General features: G+C 43.9%; 1 protein-coding gene across 1 annotated transcript in view; it reads left to right on the forward strand.

Moving 5' to 3' along the window:
* Positions 1–23,162, forward strand: part of UMODL1 (uromodulin like 1) — a 79,995-nt gene that overhangs the window by 52,627 nt on the left and 4,206 nt on the right. The window contains exons 11-18 of the mRNA XM_063179519.1: positions 408–950; positions 4,480–4,592; positions 9,663–9,876; positions 12,489–12,928; positions 14,504–14,646; positions 16,158–16,394; positions 17,250–17,409; positions 20,018–20,105. Coding sequence (XP_063035589.1) covers positions 408–950; positions 4,480–4,592; positions 9,663–9,876; positions 12,489–12,928; positions 14,504–14,646; positions 16,158–16,394; positions 17,250–17,409; positions 20,018–20,105 — 1,938 coding nt within the window. The remainder of the gene's footprint in view (positions 1–407; positions 951–4,479; positions 4,593–9,662; positions 9,877–12,488; positions 12,929–14,503; positions 14,647–16,157; positions 16,395–17,249; positions 17,410–20,017; positions 20,106–23,162) is intronic.

Consider the following 23,162-nt stretch of genomic DNA (forward strand, 5'->3'; position numbering starts at 1 on the left):
ACTATATATATGTGTGTGTGCATGTGTGTGTGTATAAAATTATTCTTTAAATAAATAAATAAATAAACAAATTCAGGTGAAATCTCTCTGAGATCCTTCTTGATAAGCCTGATAAGTGCAAGGAGTAATTTTCCCTCTTTTGCTATGTCTGTGGCTAATTTCCTCCCACCAAGTTGATCCACAGCCTTGCCAACTAGAACAGGAGACTCAGGAATCAAACCTATTCTTTGTGTCAGCCCAAACCAGATTCAACCCCACAAATATCACGTGTTCTACACTGCGTTCATGACCATCCCAGACCTGGTTTTGTAATGCTGCCATGGGTGGTTGAGTGCCCTTGGTGCCATTTTCAGGTCAGGCCCTGGTGCCTGCTCCTCCAGCTTCAGGGTGTGTTTTCTGTGTTGCAGGTGAGATTGTGGATCCTCTCACCGAAACCGTGGCTCCTGAAATAAAAACCAGCATGGACTTGGCTCCTGAGGAAGGCAGAAGCCCTGCAGGCCCTGCCACCATGGGGACAGCGGCTGCTGCAGGCCCCACGTCTGGTGCCACCACACTCCTCCCTGCTGCGCTAGCCTTGGGTGACACAAGAGCGTCCCACAATCCCACCAGTGCTCCTCCAACCCCTTGGCAGAAAGGTCTGTCCCCACAGATGGCTTTCAGCAGAGACAGCAGCCCTGTGGCAATGGGGGTCTCTGCCAGCAGGGCACTGCCCATGGGGACAGCAGCTGCTGCAGGCCCCACGTCTGGCGCCACCACACTCCTCCCTGCTATGCTGGCCTTGGGTGACAAACGAGTGTCCCACAGTCCCACCAGTGCTCCTCCAGCCCCTTGGCAAAAAGGTCTGTTCCCACAGATGGCTTTCAGCAGAGACAGCAGCCCCATGGCAGTGGGGGTCACCCCCAGCAGGGCACTGCCCATGGGGACAGCGGCTGCTGCAGGCCCTATGTCAGGTGCCGCCACACTCCTCCCTGTGTGCTGGCCTTGGGTGACAAAAGAGTGTCCCACAGTCCCACCAGTGCTCCTCCAACCCCTTGGCAAAAAGGTCTGTTCCCACAGATGGCTTTGAGCAGGGACAGCAGCCCCGTGGCCATGGAGGTCACCCCCAGCAGGGCACTGCCCATGGGGACAGAGGCCAGGAGCCCATTGCAGCAAAGCTCCATGGCCAGGGCTGCTCTCCCAAACACACCCATGGGCACAGCCAGGCACGAGCAGCTCGGCTCACTTGGGCTGTTTCCAACTCAAAGAGCCTCAGCTGCCACCAGCACTCACACAGTGCCCCAGGGCAGCTCTCCAAGTGCCCCCACACAGCTCTGCTGGCCAGGAACATTGGCATTGCCACCCCCAGAGCAGATGGAGAGGTGGGAAGGGAGAACAGCTCTTGGTCTGAGGGACACTCTGGAGCCTTGGGGACACCAGCTTGGCCAGGCACCTCTCCAGCCCCCAGCCCAGCCTGCAGTGAGTACACATCCCATGGGGTCTGCACATGGGAATTCACCTGGGGGAGAAGCAGTCTCACTCAGAGTTCAGAAAAAGGCATCTAAAACTATCTCTTCAATGTCAAAGTTATTGTCTTGGTGCCTGCAATTTTTTCTATGTCAATAATATTTTCTGCAGGAATTGGCACTTTCTCTTTGCTAAATCAGCTTGTGAAAGCAATTCCTCTTCCTGGCAATTTAGCAGTTGCTTTTATTGATGTTACATTTCTTCACCCCAAGAGGAGGAAGCATGATAAAAGAGTGCACTGAAATGTGGCTCATGGCAACATTTACTACTTGTCCTTTTGCCACACATCCTGGTTTTTCCTGCAGCCTCTGGCACCAGGACACAGCAGCAGCAACTGTGTGAGGAGTTAATTTAGGCAGCCAGGGAGGAAAAGGACCTGCCTTCCCATTGCTCTCAGCAGAGGATGATTAGTCAGAGTCCTCCACAAATCCCCTGTGAGGCAGGAGCTGCCTGGAAACCCGAGAGACTTTGCTTCAAGAGATGCAATTGAGAGCAACAAGGCTGCTGAAGGTTTCGTCTGTTTGGGTTTGGGCAGATGTATTGCACTTAATTAGGGGATTTTTCTGTTGACTGGAGCTGAATCATATTTCAGAGAGTCAGATTTGGTGTTAAAATTACAGTTTTGTTTGGGATAGCAATGCTGCTGTCTCTGCCCATCACTAAATGTATTTTTTTTTTCTGTAGTGTGTCACTATTTAGTTTGGCTATTTCAGTTTTGCTTCTGCTTATCTTTATTCTGTCTCTCATGCCCTCCACATCTCTCTGATCACAAGTCACATTCCTCTGCTCTTTTATCTCCCCCTCCCCTGTGATCTCATGTTCCTGGTGGTCTCCACTGATCCAGCCCCACTTCTGGTGCTCCCTCATTCCTTTCTCCCTGGAAAATGCCCTTTTCAGACATTTTTCACCCAATGCTGCTTCTCCAGCCTCTCTTGTCCCCCCATCCCTGCTCATCAGGTGTCCCCTCCTGCCATCCTGCCCTGCCTTGGGCAGCTGTGCCAATGCCCTGCTCAGCTGCTGTCTTCTCTCCACCTAAAAAAGATGTTTTGTTTTTTAATGAAAACAAAGATTTTTTAAAGTATAAAATTAGCTAATTGTAACTGTAATTGTAACTGACAAAAAGCCACTTATAGGCTGTTCCCAGCTGGAAAAAAAAAAAAAAAAAAAAAAAAAAAAAGAAGGATTCTACTCAAAAAGAGTTCCGTTTATAAAAACTTGGCTTATATTCCTGGTGAACCAAATATTCAGCCAAGTGCTTTTGCTGGGAAAGAAGCTTGTGGAGGGATTATGCCTAAGGAATAAGAGCAAAAGCCACCAGAGTGGCATCTCACCAGCCTAGGGCAGGAAATCCAGAGGGTAAAAGCCCATGGTTGGTGAAGTTTCATATGCAGCTCCTCCTTGTGGCATCATCTCTGACCTGGAGGCTCAACCTCAGCCAACTCTTCATAGTCTGGTGTTTTAAATACCAGGGGTCTTTTTTATTATTATCTGAGAATTGTTCAGAACATTTTCCCCTCTCACCTGAAACAAATGAAGTGTTTTATCCCCTAAATACCTGTGCTCACATGACAGGACAAGCCATGGCAAAAAGCAAACTCAAATCCTTTGATCTGCCAGTGGTGAGGATTCCTTTGGGATCAGAATTATGCTGGGATGAAGGAACCCTCCTCCAGTGGGCTCAGGAGGTTCAGGCAGGCATTTCTCCCCTCTCCTGTAAAGCTTTACCTGGTTACTATTTCTTTTCCTCCAGTACCTGTCCTAGTTCAAGTGATTATTTTCCCAGTGTGGGTAGAACTTGGGTGTAAAGAGTTTATGCAGAGCTTTTTAATTCCTTCTGTTTCATAGAAAGCAGCTAAAATGGCAGATTAAAACTGAATATAGGAGTCAGACAGGCTCAGAGCTGGAGCCTGGGGCCTGATCCCCTGTGGAGGTGCAGTTGGCTGTGTGTAGGGAGGAGAGCAGGTTGCTACACCAGAAAGCAAAGACTGGTAACTTGAATCAGAATTTTAAACTGAATCCTTGGCTAGATGATAAAATTCTTGAGGTTTTTGGTGAAGACAATCCTGTATTTATATAAACTATTGAAACATTAGGTTTTGTTGTTGTCAGGAGGGATGATTTGTTAGGAGCTGGGGGCAGCATGAAGGCAATTTGCTGGCAATGGTCACAACACTGGATGATTGCAGTCATCACTAAATGGATGCCAGGGCACAAACCATGCCTTGAGAAGCCCTTTCTCTGCTCTCTGATCACTTCAGTGTCTGTAGTAACAATGCCAAGCCCAGAGACACTGGGAAACACAGAGAAATCAGGAAATAAACTCAAAATGTTTGAGTTGCATTGATGTCATCCAGCAGATGTGAACTAGGAGGGAAGCGTACACCCTGTTGGGATTCATCTCATCCCACCACAGCTGTCCAGAGTGTAGATGTGCAAGCTCAGGCAGCAGCCCAGCCTTCCTCTGAGGCTGCAGGGAAGATTTGGTGCTGCAATGGTTTCCCTCTGGAGGGACTGGTGGGACACCCAGCTGAGCCTGGGAGAGCAATTCCAGTGCCTGAATAGAGCAAAATTCCAGATATCGCTGAGGATCCAAGGCAGAGCTGGCAGATATGAGACCTGCAGGAGGTCAGTGCCTTTCTTGAGAGCCATCAGGGGTTCTTGAGAGCCATCTGGGGCTCAGGCAGGGCAGACTAAGATGCTGGATGATTTATTTTTAGACTTTTGGGGTTTGGGCTACATTTCAGAGGGCTGGCCTTCTGCTGCTGTGAATTGATGCTTGTGGCCAGGGATGCTGGACCCTGTGACACACCTGTCCATGGGCTGCAGCCCACAAAGCACATATTATATTTATATAATTTATATATTTATAATTAATATATTTATATAATATATTATATTATATATATTATTATATATATATATTATATAATATATTAATATAATTAATATATTTATTATATTTTTCTTTCCTTGTAGCCTTCCAGAAACTTAGTGGCACAGTTCGGATAACAAACACGGAATACTCGCCAGGCTTTAACAATAACAGCAGTGAGGAAAATCAAACCTTTGCACAGCTCTTTGTTGCTGAAGTAAGTGGTGAAGAAGGATGTGACCTGGTACCTGTCTCAGTAAAACCCTGTGTATGGTCTTTTCCCCCCAAAGCCTGTATGTGTGCCCCTTGGCACACCTGTAAGGTTTGGCTTCCCCTGACTGCCTAAGGCTGCAGGATAAGTGTGCAGCTGTGTTTTAGAGGAAGATCAGGATTTTGGGATTCTCTGGTACCTCCATGTCCTCTCCTTCTCATACCTAGGTATACTGAATTATTGATCTCCTCCAGGGGTGTGGTGGAAAGGTAATGGAACCAGCATAGTGCTCTGATACCCTTGCCCTGAACATCTCTATCCTAATTAGCTGTATAATTGTTATTTTCCTTTGCAGCAGTACCTCAAGGCTTTGCAGCAGTTCTTGGAATCATCCTGGGTTTTGTAGCCTCATATCTGGAGAGGGAGTGGTTTCTTGAAAAGTCACCTCTGCCCTCACTTGTAATTAGAGTGCAGGATATCAAAGCACAGCATGATATCTGCTGTGCCTTTAACCCTCTCAGCATTCTGGGGTGTTGCTATTATCTAATATTGCAGTGAATTTACCAGAAGTTTCTTCCTTCTGGGGCTCCCTCCAACACACCCATGCCTGGAAATCCAATCCACTGGTTATTCTGGGCTGCTTGATTGCCTCCTTTACCTCCCCTTCACTGTCTGTGTTTTCAGAGCCTTTGATAAGTGTGGTGATAAATCCATCACCGGCAATTTGATGGATTTATTTGATGGATTTTCAAATCCTGCAGAGGCTCCCAAGACTCCCTGGGGACAGAGTCACAGTGGAACACAGCTGGCACAGGGGCACAGGCCAGCCTGGGGTCACAGACAGCTGCAGGGAGGGAAGAGGGGGATCCATTTATCCTTCTTGCACATCACATCAGCTTCCCACTGGTTTGCACCTTTCTGGGTGTGTTAGCAGAGCACAGCTTTCCTGGAGCTGTTTTGGCCCCAAGCTGTCACATCAGAAAAACTGTGACAAAACGAGAGTGATGTGATTAGCAAAGTGAAAAGGGAGCAATTCTCCACTGACCTCTCTCTCATTCAGCACCACGCTCTGCCCGAGGCTATTTCAGAACAGCACAGTATTGAAATGGACTGAAATTAAGGAATTTCCTTCATTCAGGCAGATATCTTAGTCCAGGAATATAATATAATATAATATAATATAATATAATATAATATAATATAATATAATATAATATAATATAATATAATATAATATAATATAATATAATATAATATAATATAATATAATATAATATAATATAATATAATATAATATAATATAATATAATATAATATAATATAATATAATATAATATATATTATATCTATTTAGGAAAATAAATATATTATATATTTTTATATAATATATTTAGGAAAATATAAAAATAATATATTTAGGAAAAATACAAAAATAATTGTAAAATGCTTACATGTAAAAGAACAAAAAATTGTTAAATGGTTACATACAAAGGAACAAAATGAAGTTTTGTGTCAGTTTTACCTGGGTCTCAAATTTTCAGGCAGGAAATGATCATTTGGGATTATAAGGAACTCCCTGCTTTTCCCAGTTCTCTGGTTTTGTTGATCAGCTGGAGAGATGTGTTAGTGTTGATTCCTTCCACCTCTGAGCCACTGTAAATGGGCTATAATTGCATAGCTGCTGTAAATAATATCATAAATATTGTATTTCTAGATGCCAAAGAAAATTTAGGAGACCGGAAAGATCTGTATATTTTCTTTTCAGGTTATGAGGATGGAAAATGGATCTTTTAAAGTAAATGAGGAAAGTTTTATGAGCTTTAAAAGCACTCTCAAGTTCCAGTTAAATACAGTTTGCCAGACATTTTTTTTTAACCTCTTTGGAGTCATAATCTACAATTCAAAGGATTTATAAATCCTAATGTGTATAATGTTCTTAAGCCCCAGTACTTAAGTGCCATGTGGTTAAACTGGCAGCACAGCAAATGGAAATATCATCCTTTAAATAATGAGAAGGAGGTAAAATCTTGATGTGACAACCTGCACTGTCATTGTCCACCACCTTTCTTGTAATGCCACTTAAAAACAACATAGCTAAAGGCAAAAAAAAAAGTATTTAAATCCTGGGGTTTGTTCAGCTTGTGTTTTACAACACCCCAAGAAAGATATCATGGCTTGTCCTCAACAAAATGTTGGGAAAGCAAGAAGTTTGAGTTGAAAATACATTCACTGAGGCGCAATAAATTCCCAAGTGGAAAGCTTGTTTTGAATTTGGGTGTCTTAAACTTAGCTGAGTGACAAAAGGTGTGAAACTAATAAATGTTAATGCCTTATGAGTGACCCCCTCATGTGGAAGGCGCCTGGCCTGTGTTTGTGTAGCTGAATGCACCTCAAATGATTGTTAGTTGCAGCTATATGACTGTGGAATGAGTGTAGGAACAGGGATTAAGGAATTTTCACTATTCCAGTGGAATTTCACCCTTTTGTTAATTTGAGTTTCTCCAATTCCACATCCTGGAAGCTGCTGGTGATGGTGGCTGGGTGCTCTGGTACCTTCTCCCTGAAGGTGCACCCAAACCTCACACAGTGGGGAGGGTTATTTCTTTTTTGCTCTCTGAGTGAAAAAACAGTCTTGAAACAATATTCTGTTCGAATTACTGTACCTTTTACTTATTTATTCACAGTTTCCACACTGTCAATGCATTCCCTGCTTAGATTTCCTTTGTGTGCTGTAGAAATTGAAGATAGAATGACAGACCTGAAGATAATTTTTCTTGTAAGAACTCCCCATACTCAAGGGTGTTGTATGTTGAATATTTCATTCCAAAAAGTTCTGTTCCCACACCTCCATCCCGTTTTTTTTTTTTTCCCCAGCCCTGTTTCATCAAGCATTGTTTTGAAAACCCAGGGTGTGGTACCTGTTGGGAAATCCCGGAGTCTCTTGGATAAAGGGGTTTGTAGTGTCACCTAGTGGCTAAATGCAAATACTGTGAATGTGCTGTGACACTATTCAAGCTCTGGGTCCTGCTTTGGGAGGGAAAATAAGAATAAAGACAGAAACAAAACAAAAAAACCCAAAACCTATAGCCAGGTGAAGGTCAGGCTCTGGTCACAGGGAACAAGTGACAGGACAAGAGGAACTGGCTTCAGGATGCTGCAGGGGAGGTTCAGGTTGGACATCAGGAGGAATTCCTGCATGGAAAGGGAGCTCAGGCCTTGGCAGGGGCTGCCCAGGGAGGTTTGGAGTCCCCATCCCTGGAGGTGTCCAAGGAAGGCCTGGAGGTGGCACTGAGTGCTCTGGGCTGGGGACAAGGTGGGGATTGGTCACAGGTTGATGATCTTAGAGGACTTTTCCAACCTCAATGATTCTGTGATGCTGTGAAAAAGAAGAACTGTTAAAATAAAATTTTCAGATAGGGAAAGAGGAGGAAATCAGGCTGGGCTAAGAGGATGTCACGGGTGTCTGTGTTTAATGTTGAGAAATTCAGACAAAAATTCTGAAAGCTGAAAACTCAGGTCTGACCTCCAACTTTTCAGTACCTGCTGGTGAAACAGCAGAAGGAGAGAGCAGAAGGAGCCCAAGAGGCCCTGTCTTGGTGAAAGGGGAGATTTGGGGTCTGACAAGGACAGTTTCTGTTCTGTCCAGGTGTTCAGAGGGGAGCCAGCTGTCTCCATGTTCCCAGCTCTGCTCCATGGGGCACTCCCAGGTTTGCTGGGTGGGACTTGCAGGCACAAGGCAGCTGTTCCCTGGGGCACACAGGGGTTTGGTCAGTGCCATGTGGCCTTGGCATCCAGCTCTGGGGACCCAGGAAAGGGTTGCAGGACACCTGCAAATTCTGGGACTGTCTGCAGGGCTGGGAAACAGCCAGGGAGAAGTCAGGGCTGGGTAATGCACAGCAGGCAGGGCACAAGGCTGTGCAAAAGCTGTGAGAATCCAGCACTAAAAGCACCAGCTCTGAGCGTGGGTGCAAGGCAAACAAGGCTTCTCATGGTGGCTCCCAGTGTTTGCCTCTTCCCTGGGCTCTTCCTGGTGGGAATCACTGCTGGCATCCCTGAGAATCACACACTGAAATAAACTGCGCCTTAAACTCATGGCTCAAATCCAGCCCTGCTGCTCCAGATATTCCCTGCAGAAATCAGGGAGAGGAAGAAGCATTTGGGGGTGGCCACAGTGTAGCCCCCACCTGGGCCCTTAATTACCCCGGTATGGGCATTTAGAAGGAGGTGGGTTCTGCTTGGCTCTGGTGGGAAATCAGCTGGAAAGCAAAGCTTGAAGGTCACCTGCTCCAGGTTGTAATGTTCCTGGGCTGAGAGAGCCCTCTGAGCAGTGTCAGGAGCACCTTCACTTCCACCAGCAATTCCTTGGATTGGATTGGAATTCCTTGGATTGGATTGGAATTCCTTGTATTGGATTGGATTCCTTGGATTGGATTGGATTGGATTGGATTGGATTGGATTGGATTGGATTGGATTGGATTGGAATTCCTTGGATTGGATTGGATTGGAATTCCTTAGATTGGATTGGATTGGATTGGAATTCCTTGTATTGGATTGGATTCCTTGTAGTAGATTGGAATTCCTTGGATTAGATTGGAATTCCTTGGATTGGATTGGATTCCTTGGATTGGATTGGAATTCCTTGGATTGGATTGGATTCCTTGGATTGGAATTCCTTGGATTGGATTGGATTCCTTGGATTGGATTCCTTGGATTGGATTGGATTCCTTGGATTGGATTGGAATTTCTTAGCTTGCCCCTCTCCCCAGAGGCATTTTGAGAGGCAGAACATGGAGCTCCCTTGCAGTCTCCTCCCTCCTTGTCTGTTACCAGAGGCCAGGGCTTGTGCCAAATGCCAGATGAGATGTACTGATCGCTTGGCTCGTTTAATATTCATGGTTAAATGTGCACCACATCCTTCAGCTGCTCTGGCTTGAAAATGTTACAAAGCAAAAGGTCAATTTTCTGCTGCTTTCCTCCAGAGCAGGAAGCACAACACTCATTTCTGAGCAGTGTACACAGCCCGGAATTTAATTGTTCCATCTGCCCATCCCCACATACATTTTGTTTTTATTGCAGGTGCAGAAATCTCTGCCCCTTGAGGTGCTGCAGCAGATGGATGCTGGTCTGATTCAAGTGCTGGTAACTGGTGTTACTAATGGGAGCACAGTGGTAAGTTTCAATTTGCTGCTTGCAGAAGAAGTGGATGCCCACCATGTCATCAGCACTTTTTGTGAGGCCTTGGAACACAGCTCCCACTTCACCATGGACAGGAGCAGCCTCTCCACACACGGTGAGGAGCAGCTTGTGCCCCAGTAATTCTTCATAGCCAGATAAATGACAAAATCTATTATTAATCTGTGTCTTCTGAGATGAAAATACCTGTAAAACACATGGATGAAAAGCCTTTCTCTCTCCTTATATTGCTCCTGCTTCTCCATCCAGTAAGTTTTTCAGAGAACTCCCACAGATGACACAGGAAGGTGCCACTGATCCAAAAGGACAAAACCAACTGGTCTTTGTGACAGTGTCTAGAATCAGTTTTACAGAGAAAAAGATAAGGAGATGTTTGAGGTCATGGATTGAGGGGTTTATAAGCTACTTATTTCCATAAGTCCCTGAACACAGCCATAACTAGCACTTGTTTAAAATAATCTAAAAACACCTTATGCTCTGCTTTGCACTAATAATTTTTCCATTAAATAGAAATCCCAAGAAATAAATGGATATGTGAGTTCTTCTTCACTGGGAATAGTTGTTTTCCTCACACACCTCTGGGTCTGGAGCTCAGGTGAAAGCCCACACTTTGCCAAAGCTGATTATACAACTTCTTTTCTTTTAAATGTAATTGAAGTAAGTAACAAACAACATTAATCTCCTGACTAAGTGCAGCTGAAATCTGTTTCACAAGTCACCTCTGAAAAAAAACCCCCAAATCATGAATCCCTGACATGATCCATTTGTTCTTTATTATGAGCTGTCAATTAGAATCTCATGCAAAATTACTTCAGAAACATTTATGCTCTGCTCGTTTTTGGTTTTTTTTTTGTTTTTTTGTTTTTTTTTTGTTTTTTTTTTTTGTTTTTTTTTTTTTTTTTTTTTTTTTCCCTGTTACACTCACAGCTGTAAATCTGGAAAGTTACATATCCTGGTAATTAGTAGGATCACAACTATATTATGGTGGTTCTTTGTAGAATGCCTTCCTCCCTCAAACCTGGGCTAAAACAAAGGGTTTGTTTAGGGACAGGTCCCCGTAGAGCAGGTGGCTGCTGCTGCTTTCTGAGTCCCACATGTGCTCTGGTTTGCTCCAGTTTTTAGACTTTGGAAAGAGAAAGTGAAGTAAAAGCATGGTTTTTCTCTCAAAAATGAAAATTTTGGCCAGGTAAAAATTAAGACAGCAACTAGATTACAATCTGGATTCTGCTTCAGTCATGTTGGGCATTTACTCAGCATCTCCTCAGAATTGTGAAATGGGGGGAAAATTGAGGAGGCTCCTGGGGTTAGAAGCATCTCCTTGGCAGTGGGAATAAACTGCATTAATTTTAATGCTGTAGGGTTCTTTTAAGAGTTCTGATCCTCATACTTGCCACAAAAATTTGACAGGATTGTCAAGATTCTTATTGATTTTCATAGCAGTAGCAGAGGGAATAGAAGAGTTAATAGAAAAAGTAACAGAAAATACTTGATAGGTGGCTTGACCTCTGTATGGCAGCAGGGAGGAAATGCTGATATTACAAACTACATTTTTCTATGAGCTGATTCATCTGGCTTCTCTTTCCTCAAGTCATTTGTTCGCTGCTGTATGATAGGTCCTTAATTTCCTAAATTCTCTTAGGCTTCTTCAGTAATTTATATTTGTTTTGTAACCACCATGATAAGGAACATTTTTTACTGAAGTCACAATGATTTGCCAATTGATATCAACATTTGTTCAGTTTTAACTAAGATATTAATGTGATGATAAGCTTTTGGGAAATCCAGCTCTGGAAGAGCTCCAACTTTTGTTTTCTTTCCTTTAGTGTGCAAATCAGTGGTTTTTTCATTTGGGGCATTTCTGGAAGCTGGGCAGTTCCAAGAGGATTTATATATGCGTACAGATTTTATTTATTGCTTGGGAAATAGGTGGTATTTTTATGTTTTAGCCACGAACATTATTTAAGAGAAGTTTTGTTCAATGACACACATTGTTTGTGCTTTCCTGCAAATTGAGTTTATTATCCTGACTCTCTGTCAGTCATTGGTGGGTGACAGGTTTGAACTTAGGGTGTAACCCCAGACCTGTGCTGGATGTTGGGTGTTTGACACACATTGATCTGAACCTGTTCTTCCCTTTTCCCCCACTTTTTTCTTCCTGGAACCATTACAGATTGCCACTGACACATTTATTCCTCTCTCTCAGGACACACCTGCAATATGGGGCTGCCACATGAGCTTTGTCCCATGGATCTCCCAAAATGAGTTTTCCAAAGAACTCAAGGTCCCATCTTTTGGGTAGTAACTGGTCGTAAATGAGGCCTGTGCTTTTTTATCAAACTCCTGGTGATGAACTGGGCAGTCTCCTACAGCTCCAGGCAAAAGCATACTTGCTGAGCAACCTCCAGTGGGGAATATTGTGCAAGCACTGATCTTCCAAAAGCTGTATGTACATGTGTTACACACTAATTATTGCAGCTGCCTGGAAATAAAGCATTTCAGCTTTTCTGATAGACAGGCACTTTATGTGTCTCATGGGCTCCTTTCTAAAAAAGCCCCAGCTTTGGCAGTAAGTAGCGCAGGTTAAAAGAACAAAAGAAACTATTTTCCTGCCACTAACTGTGAGTTTCCTCCTAAGAGTTTGCTTTTGCTTAATGAGACCAATCCCAACATGTAAATTACAACAGTACCTTTATTTTTGGCTCTCTTCAGCACTTCCCTTCAGCCAGAAGGCAACAGTGACAGATAAGAAACCTGTGAACAGTGCAGTTTTACCTGTGACATCTCTGCAAACTTCAGCTCATGTTTCCTCCCTTGCTTCACTGGACTTCTCTCCTGCTGAGCACAAAGCTCTGGAGGACCCCATGTTCTCCAGCACAGTGCTGAGTCCTCTCGCCATGGATCCCATGGCAGCTCCTGATGTTTCTCCTCAAGCACCTCCAGCCCCCCTGGTTTCCATTAAAGACGCTGTGAGTGTGTTTTGTGAGATTGAGAGGATTGTCCTTGCCATCCAGAAGAGGTTCCTGCAGCAGGAGTCCATCCCAGAGAGTTCCCTGTTCCTGGGGGAGCCTGGCTGCAATGTGAGCACCAGCAATGGCACCCACGTCGTGCTGCAGGCGGGCTGGAGCGACTGTGGCACCCAGGTTGAGACCGTAAGTCCTCTGATGAGGGAATGCCAGCAAGGCCTGGAGCACTTTATTTCTCTTTCAGGGTGGGAGAGGCAGTGGCAGATCCTTAGCTAGGTGTGCAGGCTATTGGTTGCTGAACTTCTGTTGGAGAAAAAAATCCCCTTCCTGTGATGGAAAGTTAACTCTGTCACCAAAGAGAAGGGGAATCTTTGAGGTCAGGCAGCAAAACTCAAGGGCCTGTCCAAACTGAGAGTCACTTCCCATGCCTCTTCTGGGTTCCCTTTGCAGCTGTCTTTTCTTAAAAGTAATTTCATCACCTCATTGTCGCAGACATCTTTTCATGAAAACCCTTTCCTTGGGATTTTTTCCTCCTGAGAAGCTGTGAGGCCTCAAAGAAAAAATGTAAATAATGGTTATCTGCTGCTGTGGAATGCAACAGGTGCATCTTTGATTGGTCTCATGTGGTTGTTTCTAATAAATGGTTAATCACAGCACAGCTAGCTCTCTCTCTGTCCAAGCCACAAACCTTTGTTATTCATTCTTTTCTATTCTTAGCTTAGCTAGCCTTCTGTGATGAAACCTTTTCTTCTATTCCTTTAGTATCGTTTTAATGTAATATATATCATAAAATAATAAATTCAAGCCTTCTGAAATATGGAGTCAAATCCTCGTCTCCTCCCTCATCTGAAACCCCCTGTGAACACTGTCACACCTCATAGTGACAAATACTTCAATAGCTACCAGCAGTGGGGACAAAGAGTGCCAGCTCTCTTTGGATCCCAAACCAATGGCTATGTTCAGACCATGCCAAAGTACAGAAACTCCCTCCTGGAGCAATGACCATAGCTAAGGAATGATCATTGTCCCACCCCTGGAAGTGTTCAAGACCAGATGGGGCTCTGGGCAGCCTGGTCTAGTGGAACGTGGCCTTGCCCATGACAGGGAGTTTGGAACTTAATGATTTTAAGATCCCTTCCAACCAAAGCTGTTGGTGGACTTCTGTAGCCATGATATTTTCTGAAAAATCCTTTCCTTAGGATTTCTTTTCCTGAGAAGCTGGGAGGCCTCAGGAACAAAATGTAAACAATGATTATCTGCTGCTGTGGAATGCAACAGGTGCATCTGGGATTGGCCCATGTGGTTGTTTCTAATTAATGGCCAATCACAGTGAGCTGGCTCAGACCTCTGTCTGAGACACAAGCTTTTGTTATCATTCTTTCTTTCTCTATTCTTAGCCAGCCTTCTGATGAAATCCTTTCTTCTATTCTTTTAGTATAGTTTTAATATAATATATATAATAAAATAATAAATCAACCTTCTGAAACATGGAGTCAGATCCTCATCTCTTCCCTCATCCTCAGACCCCTGTGAACACGGTCACAGAGTTCTGTGATTCTATGATTCTATGATATGACAAAAAGGAAAAGGAAGAAGACTGGTGTATTTTCTTTCCCTCTCTGTACAGCAACAAAGATACTGGAGGTTTAATCTGTTTGATTTTTGCTGTCAGGAGAATGAGGAACACCCAAGCACCTGAAAGTGGAAAGCTCTGGTACATCCCTGGAAATATTGATGTGTTTTCTCCTTTCTGTGCTGCAGAACATGACTACTACTGTGGTGAGGACCACCCTTCGGAATGATGTTTCTGCTCAGGGAATAATCCACCACTTGAACATTGCCAGTCCCATCCACTGTGTGTTTCAAAACGATGTCTTAACTTCCTCTGGGTTCACTGCAGAAAGGTGAGGACCACCTCTCTCTGCTTTGAAATTCTGCTGCATTGGGAAAACCCACAGGGGCTGTAGCTGTATCCAGTGGCGGCACTGGGAGCAATCTGGGAGTTCTGTGCTCAGAATGATGCCTTAAGTTTTAGCTGTTCTATTTTTCAGATCCTGTACTGCATTAGTGTATAAATCTGAATTCCATGTAGAGTGTGTGTAAGCTCTCCTCACAGTGTGGTCAGACAAACAGTCCTTCCAGACCTGAGAACCAAAGTCATCATCACAGCCTCAGGCCTGAAAAGTATAAACAAAAGTAAATTGGGGGAAGCAAAGTGAGGGAATGTGACTTAATTACTTGGACAATTAACCTCTGATATGCAAATAGACCAAACTTGTATCTGCCTGAAAAACTCATGACCCTCATCCATCTTGGCTGTAGCCTCTGCCGGGCTCCTGCACAGCCCAAGGTGTATTTGTTAGAGGCCTTTAATAAATATCCACTTTATTCTCTGACTCTGTCTAGCCTGTGCTCTAGGTAGCCAGTCCAAGACATCAAGGAGATCCCTGTTGTGCTCCTCTCCTACTCCAACTAATGTGCCAGTAGATCCAACAAGTTGGCCTTTACCTGGCTAAACCACAGGTGGAAATAAACCTTTGGGAACTGCAGGTTTAGGAGTCAGAATTCCTGTTCTCCTCATTGCCTTCCTGGGCAACCCCTTGTAGCAAAACCAGCATTTTTCTGCTTTTGGAGCATATAAATTATTTATCTTTCCACCTGATGTGGGCCTGCAGATTGCTATGTGGCTTCTGAGAATGGCAGTTTTTAACCCTCCACTAATCCTTATTTGGTCATCTTGAAAAAACAGAAGATACATAATACAAATACTTTTTTTGTTGTGAAAGGCCCCACCTTCAAGTAAGATGGAATCAGAGCCACACTTCCTAGAAAATCAGAGCTGTGCTGACAGAAAATGTGACAGCCCAAGCCTTTCTGTCATGGGAGTGTCCTCCCTTCAGACAAGTGCACCTCCTCTCCTGCCCATCACCCTGCTTAAACTATTGGCACCAAATCCAGCTCCTGTTTCCTAGCCCTGTCCAGAGATTGTATTTTCCTTCCTATTCCCCAAAAAAGTCTTTGTCAGGCCACTTTTCTTTCAGTTCTATAATTTTCTCATGCCTTTCACTTTCTGTTCAGATTTTCCCTGTCTCATTTTTTTTTGGCTAAGCTTTTACTGTCCTTATTTTGAGCTTTCAGAGAGCTCATAGCCTTGTTCCCCTTCTGCTCCACCCTGGTATTTCTCTCTGCCCTGTTTGAATTGCTGAGACCACCCTTTGGATTTTCCCACTTGTGTTTCCATTCTCTCTACCTTCCCAGCTGAAAATTCCATGCTTTTCCACCTTTCCTTTTGAACAGTGTCCTGCCATCCTGGACTGCAGATTTTAATTATGTGGGGGAACAAGCACCGATTTAAGACTTGCAGAAACTCCCAGTCAACTTTGTGGTCTTTAAAAAAGGATAATTGATTTTTCAGACTTTACACCATCTTTGAGGATTTGCATGGACCTGGATACTTCAGGACAGAAATGCAGTTGTTCATTGGGAGCTCCCCAGTGCCCAGAAATTTCAGTGTCTCTGCCAGTGAGGATGTGCTGATGGAGGTGGGGATGCAGAGGGCAGACAGCCAGCTCAAGGTGGTTCTCACTGACTGCTGGGCCACTCCAACCAATAATTCAGTGGATCCCCTGCCATTTGTTTTCATCAGCAACAGGTACAGCAATGCCATTTGCAAATACTATGAGCCATGCCTTAGGTCTTACAGTGATACTGACTCATAATGTGTTATATTTTAAATGGCTTTTACATCTGTTCTCATCATTCACATGCACAGTCCCTTTCTATCTGACCTGGTTACACCTTCTTTGAACAAGAAATATTGATATGAAAAGGGATTTCAAAGGGCTATGTGAAAGTTTTTTGGGTTTGGTCATCTTCCTCCCAGTTTTGTGAGGGAATTGTCCTTTTAACCCGAAGAAATCACTTGAAGGTGATTTTGGCAGTCAGTAGTGAAAGAGCATTTGAAAAATGGGTGCTTTATCTCCTGATCTATGGTTCAGAGCTTGTGGCTGCAGCTTTATCAAGAGCTTATGTGTCTCTTGTCAACAAGGAAATAGGATATTTAATTCCTCACATATGATATTAGAGCAGCCTCTGGTGAAAGAGGAGGTTTGTTCCTGTCTGGATTCCTGATCTCACCCGTTTCATATTTCTTAGGCTCACCTTAAAATATAGGATAAACATTTTGCTCAGTAACAAAATCTAGTCCATTAAGTTTGAGGGGTTTTTTTCAATTTGGTGAAGCCAAGTTTAAATCTTTCTTTCTGTTACTCTTTCCCTCCTTCTCCAGTTCTCCAACCACTTCTCACATCTCCTGTTGCACTTGTTACTGTGAGAATAAAGCAGCAAAAAGCCTCTTATCACCATTGCACTGCCAGAGCTGCTTCTTGAAGGGTCTGGCTGTGACTTCCCAAAGAAAGGAAAGCCTTAAAACCAAGTTCTGTGCTATAACCAAAACCTGCCTTCTCTAGCCTTAGCTGCTCTGTGTGGTTTTTGTCCCCCTTTTCAGCTGCCCCATCCCAAATACTTACACCACGCTGGTGGAAAATGGGAATTCAAGCAAAGCTCAGTTTAAGATGAAAATTTTCTCCTTGGTCAACAACTCTGTGGTTTACTTACACTGCAGAATTCGTATTTGTGTGGAGTCACCAGGAAGCACCTGCAGGACTGTAAGTGTTTTGCTCTGATTTGCTATTTCCCCCCCAAAAAATGTACTTAGTGCCATATGGAGTCCTGCAATGGGATGGAGGGAGTAATGTTTCCAAACAAGGTTTAAAATAACTGTAGAGTTTTCCTTTGTTCTCTGCTGAGAGCAGAGAGAAGTGGGGAAACACCACAACCATGTGGAAGTTTCAGCTTTTCCTCCTGTGTCTCATCTCCTAGTAAAAGCATGGAGATTGCACAGAGTTGAGGAACCTAAGAACTGGACCTTTCACTCATTTTAAGGATGACTAAAAGCAATGAAATTAGGCTGGGTAGAAAAGTGTCACCTCAGATGGATGTGTCACAAAATAGGGACTCACAGAGTAGCAGTGTCAGAAGAATCTCTGAGTAAATTTATATTTTGTTCTGTCCTTTTTTTCTTATCCCCTACAGATTTCCTTCTTCAACTGAGAGTTTAGGTGCCAGAAAAGGAAGCTCAGTGTCATTAAGTTTCTAGGGCTGTGACTTTAATAGAGATTATTATGGCTTTTTAAAAGCCTGACTGCTTTTTAAAGCAATAATCCAAGCCATGTTCTGATAAGAACTGCAGTTTTTAATTGTCTGTGCTACAAAGCATTGCATTGTTTCTTTTTACTTGCAAGTAAGTGATACACAGCTTTATCTGAAAATGTGTTTCTACCATAGAAAGAAGGAAAAATATGTTTAACTGATGGCTTTTTTATTACTAACTGACACTTGGGAATTCTCCTCTTCCTCTGCCAACCTTCCTGGCTCTTTTTCTATCAAGGATGTTTTCATTAGCAGTTTGGTGTTCCCCCATTGTTCAACACTTTCCTCTAGCTCTAAATAAAACAGTTTAAACTCATTATAAAGCAAAGGATCTCTTCCTAAAGGATTTTAAAATGCTACCAGAAGATGCATGTTTCCTTTCTCAAAGTATAAGGCTTCCTCCAGATTAAAAGAAAATAATAAACCAAAAAAAAAAAGTAGGGACAGGAAACATGACAATGGTAAGATGGCTCCAGTTTTTGCAGCTGAGTGTGAATATAAGTATATCTATAGGATTCATTGTTCTTTCTCCTATGCAAAATTTACCCCTATTCAGAAGTAGAAGTCCTTGTCTTCCTCACAAGTCAACTGAGGCTAAATTGTGATGTGGGGAAGACAAGCACCAGGCACATCTACACAGGGTGAGCAATGGCTTTTGCAGAGGAGGGAGGAGGAGCTGCAGAAGGTGCAAAGATCAAGGAAAATGAGCAAAAACAGAGGATATTTGTAAATAATGGAAGATGGCTGGGAAGGTGCCCTGGGTCTGGGATCTGACCCTCTGATCTGTTACTGTGGGGAACAGTGACTTGCTGCAGGGCAGGTTTAGCTCAGCTCTTCACCCACACACTCAATATTTACATCTTGGATTATTTCTTCTTACTCGGTCTATTTATTCCTTGTTTCCTCTGTGGAAGAGAGTAAGGTGCTCTCAAGTTTAGAGCTGAAAAATATTGACTGGCTGAGGAGAAAAGCAGCAAGAAATGGGTGAGAAAAATTACTTTGAATGGGAAGAGGAGTGATGTGCCACCACCATGCAGATGTTTGGTGGAATGTGGCTGCTCCATGGCCATGTAGAACCAAAAATTCATTGCCACCAGGGAGCAACTACATAGATGTGTTCTCTAATGGATCCACCTACCTGGGAAAGCTACTTGAGAGCAGACCAAAGTCATAAATAACCACATGGGTATTTTTCTGGGGGCTGACCCAGCTGAAGACACTTTTGCTGGCAGTGGATTGTAGAGGTTTTCCAGTGCAGACAAACTGGTAACACTGATGGGACATTCTGGTGTAAACAAGCTGGTAAGACACCATCCTGCTGATTTTGTTGGTCATGGTATGATGCTGCCAGTTCTCTGGGGTTTTTTGTGCCCTTCCAGGAGAGCCACAGTACCCTTTGAATAATGCCAGGAGGTTTTGGTTCCCATCAGGGACCTTTGGGCTGCGACTTAAAACAAAAAGGCAGCAAACATAAAAAAAGGAAGTGCACAGAAAATGCCTGTGAATGTGCTGCCAGGACAGGGATTTCAGCCTTGTAGTTCCCAGATTAGTGGTTTTCTTGTCACTGAAGCTATGGGTAGCTTCAGAATGACACCTGGCTCAGCAGGGTCTGAAAGCTGCTGATGCTTTTGCTGGTGCTGGCTGCAGGATCTGCTGTGCCTGCCATGGGCAGCACAAACATCCAAACAAAAGTGCTTGCAAACCCCTGGCCATGGGCAGCACAAACATCCAAACAAAAGTGCTTGCAAACCCCTGGCCTTAGTGATAAATTTATTCTCCCATAAGGTTTCTCTTACAAAAACAAACAGCAAGTTAATGAAAAGGTTGTCTGTGTGAAGTGTCTGTTCACAGCAGTGTGTTCCAGTGTGACTAATTACAGATTTTATACTGATTTTTCCCTGATGCCATTTCTTTTGGTGCTAATTTCAGTTTAACAGAGCATAACATTAAGAAACAAAAGCTGGATGGTGAGAGTAGCACTGGGCTCTCACAAACCCATCAGAGGGTTTTGTATTTTGAATTAATAAGCCACATGACTTGTTGAAATTTGAATTGATGTTGCAGAGGTGCCATGCAAGGACTCGGCTCCTGAAGGCTGGAGAAACCATCTCCCTGCACAGAACATCCTGGGGACCCCTGTGGAAATCAGCTGGTGAGTTGAGAACAGACTATCATGCCAGGATTATTTGTGCTGGCCTGTGACACTGTCTTGGTTTGGAAAGACAGGAGTCTGCTAAGGAAGGCAGGAGCCTCCCCTGAAATGGAGAATGTGAACCCTCCCCACCCCTCCCAATTGCTATAAAATTTAAATTAAGGGGCTCTCAGGCAAAAATATGGGAGCAGGAAATAACAGTTCTTTAATAGGGAAAGAAAAAAATAAAGGATAAAATAAACAATGCAGTACACTAGAACAACACTGACAGAGTCAGAACACAACCTGACACCCTGTGGGTCAGGGTGTTGGTGGCAGTCCCGTTGGAATTGTGGCTGCAGCCCTGCTGCAGTGTCAGGGGTGGCTCTGTTGGAGCAAAGGGGTCTGTTGGATCTGTAGAGAAGGATGTATTCTTCCTCTGAGGATCCAGTGGGAGAAGAGGCAGCTGCTGTTCCTGTGGGGAATCCCATGGAGAAGCCGTGCTGGTGTCTCAAAACCTCTGGATTATATCTGGGTAGGAATGCTTGGCTCCTCCCTCTGGGCTCACATCTCCCAGTGGGATGCTGTAGTTCTTATCAGCCCTGCAGTGACATTCAATAGCTGTTATCAGCAATGCCCCCTCCCAGGGAGGAGTGAATGTGGTCACTCAGAGAGAGACATAAAGCAAACTGCCCACTTGACAAAGGTAATCTGCCCTACAGAGGGTAATGGAAAACATCTTGCATTGCAATCTTCAACAGACACACAGGGGTTTTTGTGCCCCTCTGTGTTCCTTGGGAGCAGGCATTCCTGCTGGAGCCACGTGGCAGCCTGGAGAAGCTCCTCAGAGCAGGGACTGTCAGGCTGTCAAGGGAATGTAGAAAAAAAGATAAAGTGCTTTTGTGTGGCTGTTTGCACAGGGTAGCAAGTGCAACAACCACAAAATCAAACAATTATTTCAATTGTAAGGTGTGAAAGCAGAGTTGATCTTTCAGATTGCAATCGGTTTTTCAAGTGTTTACTGCTGTTAGTCTGCAATTATTTTGGGCTCTGAAGTCCCAAATCAGAGGATGTAGGAGATTTTATTGTTGTGTTTCCTTTGGCTCCCTGGTGCTGACTTCATTACCACAGTGAGGGAAGTGGCAGAGCACAGCTGATGCACAGCACCCTTGGGTAATTTCGTGCAGTGCAAATTGAGGGCAAACACCAGCACTAGGGACAAGCAAAGTCTAATTTGTTATGCACCTGATTCTTCTGCATTTAACCTGAGAGATGCTTTCAAGGGCACCTGTGGTCTCCCATGTTTTCAGTCATTTGACCCACTCCAGCTTTACATTTATGCCTTAACATAAAACACTCATTGAGAGGGGTTTGGCTCACCAATATCAGAGTCTTAACTCGTGGCTGCCATAAACTGAAAGTTCATAATGTTCTTTTGGATCTAGGAACTTACTCTGACTTAGAAGAAGGTATTTTTCTTCCATTACATGGTCTGTTCAAACAGACCCTCTGTGCTCATTTCTGAATTAGTTGTTGAAAAAAGAATAAAATAAAATAACGAATGCAGCTTTTTTTGTTTAGCTCTTACAAGTAGCTTCCATTCCCATTCTTGCTGGAGATCCTGATTCATTTATAATTTTGAGAAATGGTCATTTCCCTAAAGGGCCTCTGGTGACGGGAGCTTCCTCTGGGTTGTGCTAAATTGATAAATTGATTTCTAGGCAAAGATGGCACTTTTGGATGCTCTCTCTTATTTCTAGTTTGGATAACCACTCCACATTTTAAGTGATCTACATCTCTGTGTTGAAGGGGATAATATTAATAATGATGTCAGTAATAATAGGTGTAAATGCTGGAGTGAAACATGAAAAACCTTACCTGCTCTGCCAGCACTTGGTCACATGCCATGGCAAAGGCCACTGTTCCATGTCCCCAGGAGGGCCTGCCCTGTGTCTGGCCACAGGCTGCCATTTCCACTGTGCATGTTCTACTTTATTCCTTTGTTCCATGCTGAAACTCAAAAATGAGACTGAATATATTACACAGCACTGCTCTGGTCTGTCTTGGAAAGATGCCCTGGGTGTCTGTAGCTTGAACTGCTCTCACTGACCTTTGTGGCTGCCAGCAGTGCCCTTTGGCCAGAAACCTTCTGTCTAATTGCAGTGATATTTATCTTCTGTGTGCCTCAGGTACCACACAAGTGCCTGGCAAAACAAGTGCTGTCCTGAAAGTGTAAGCAAACAAATGTTTTGTAAATGTAAGCAAATGCAGGTTTTTGTAGGTGCATCGAGCCTTTGCAGGAAGGAAGAACTTGATTGTTCTTATAATAACTTGTATAAACATCAAGAGAGGCATAATAATAAAGGGAGAGGGTTTTCTGCTTGCAGATTTGGACAAATATATGGAAGTGTTTCAAAGGGAACCAGGAGAACCCTTTCTGTCTGTGATCTGTGGTGCCTTGGGAGGCACTTGGCAATGTGGGGCTTGACTTGTGCCCACTCTGGGGCATTTGAGTCGTTCTTTGCTTCCCCCCTGAGTCTGCTCTTCCAGCAGGGCACAGGGCTCCTGCAGGCCCTGTGCCCTGTGTGCCAGGCTTGTGCAGACATTGCAGACAGCCCCAGGCTGCTCAGGTGCAGCACTGACACCAAGCCAGTGTCACTCCACTGAGCCACATCCAGCAGAGAATCCTCCCCCAAATACTCTGTGTTTGAAGAACAGTCACATACATGAGAAAAGCAGATCAACTCATTTTTATTATCATAGATGAATGGAGGCAGGGTTAAGACAGGGGAATGCTTCCCCTCTAAAGTACTTCTGAAAGTAAGGCAGCATTCAAAAAGTCACCAGTACTAATTCTTTAATTCTTACTTTAGCTGAAAATCACACTCATGTCTGCAGGGACTCTACACTATAAAGAGAGAACATGGTCTGTCCTCACACCCTTTCCATGAGAATCACCCTCCCCAGAGGCTGATACACTTCTATAGCACAGTTCTGTACTGGCACATTGCTAATTAACATGCAGGGCTTGTTTCTCTCCCCACTAAAAGATCTAGGAATTTCAAGATTTTTTCTTTC

This window comes from Melospiza melodia, chromosome 2 (genome assembly GCF_035770615.1).
Source record: "Melospiza melodia melodia isolate bMelMel2 chromosome 2, bMelMel2.pri, whole genome shotgun sequence".
NCBI lineage: Eukaryota > Metazoa > Chordata > Aves > Passeriformes > Passerellidae > Melospiza > Melospiza melodia.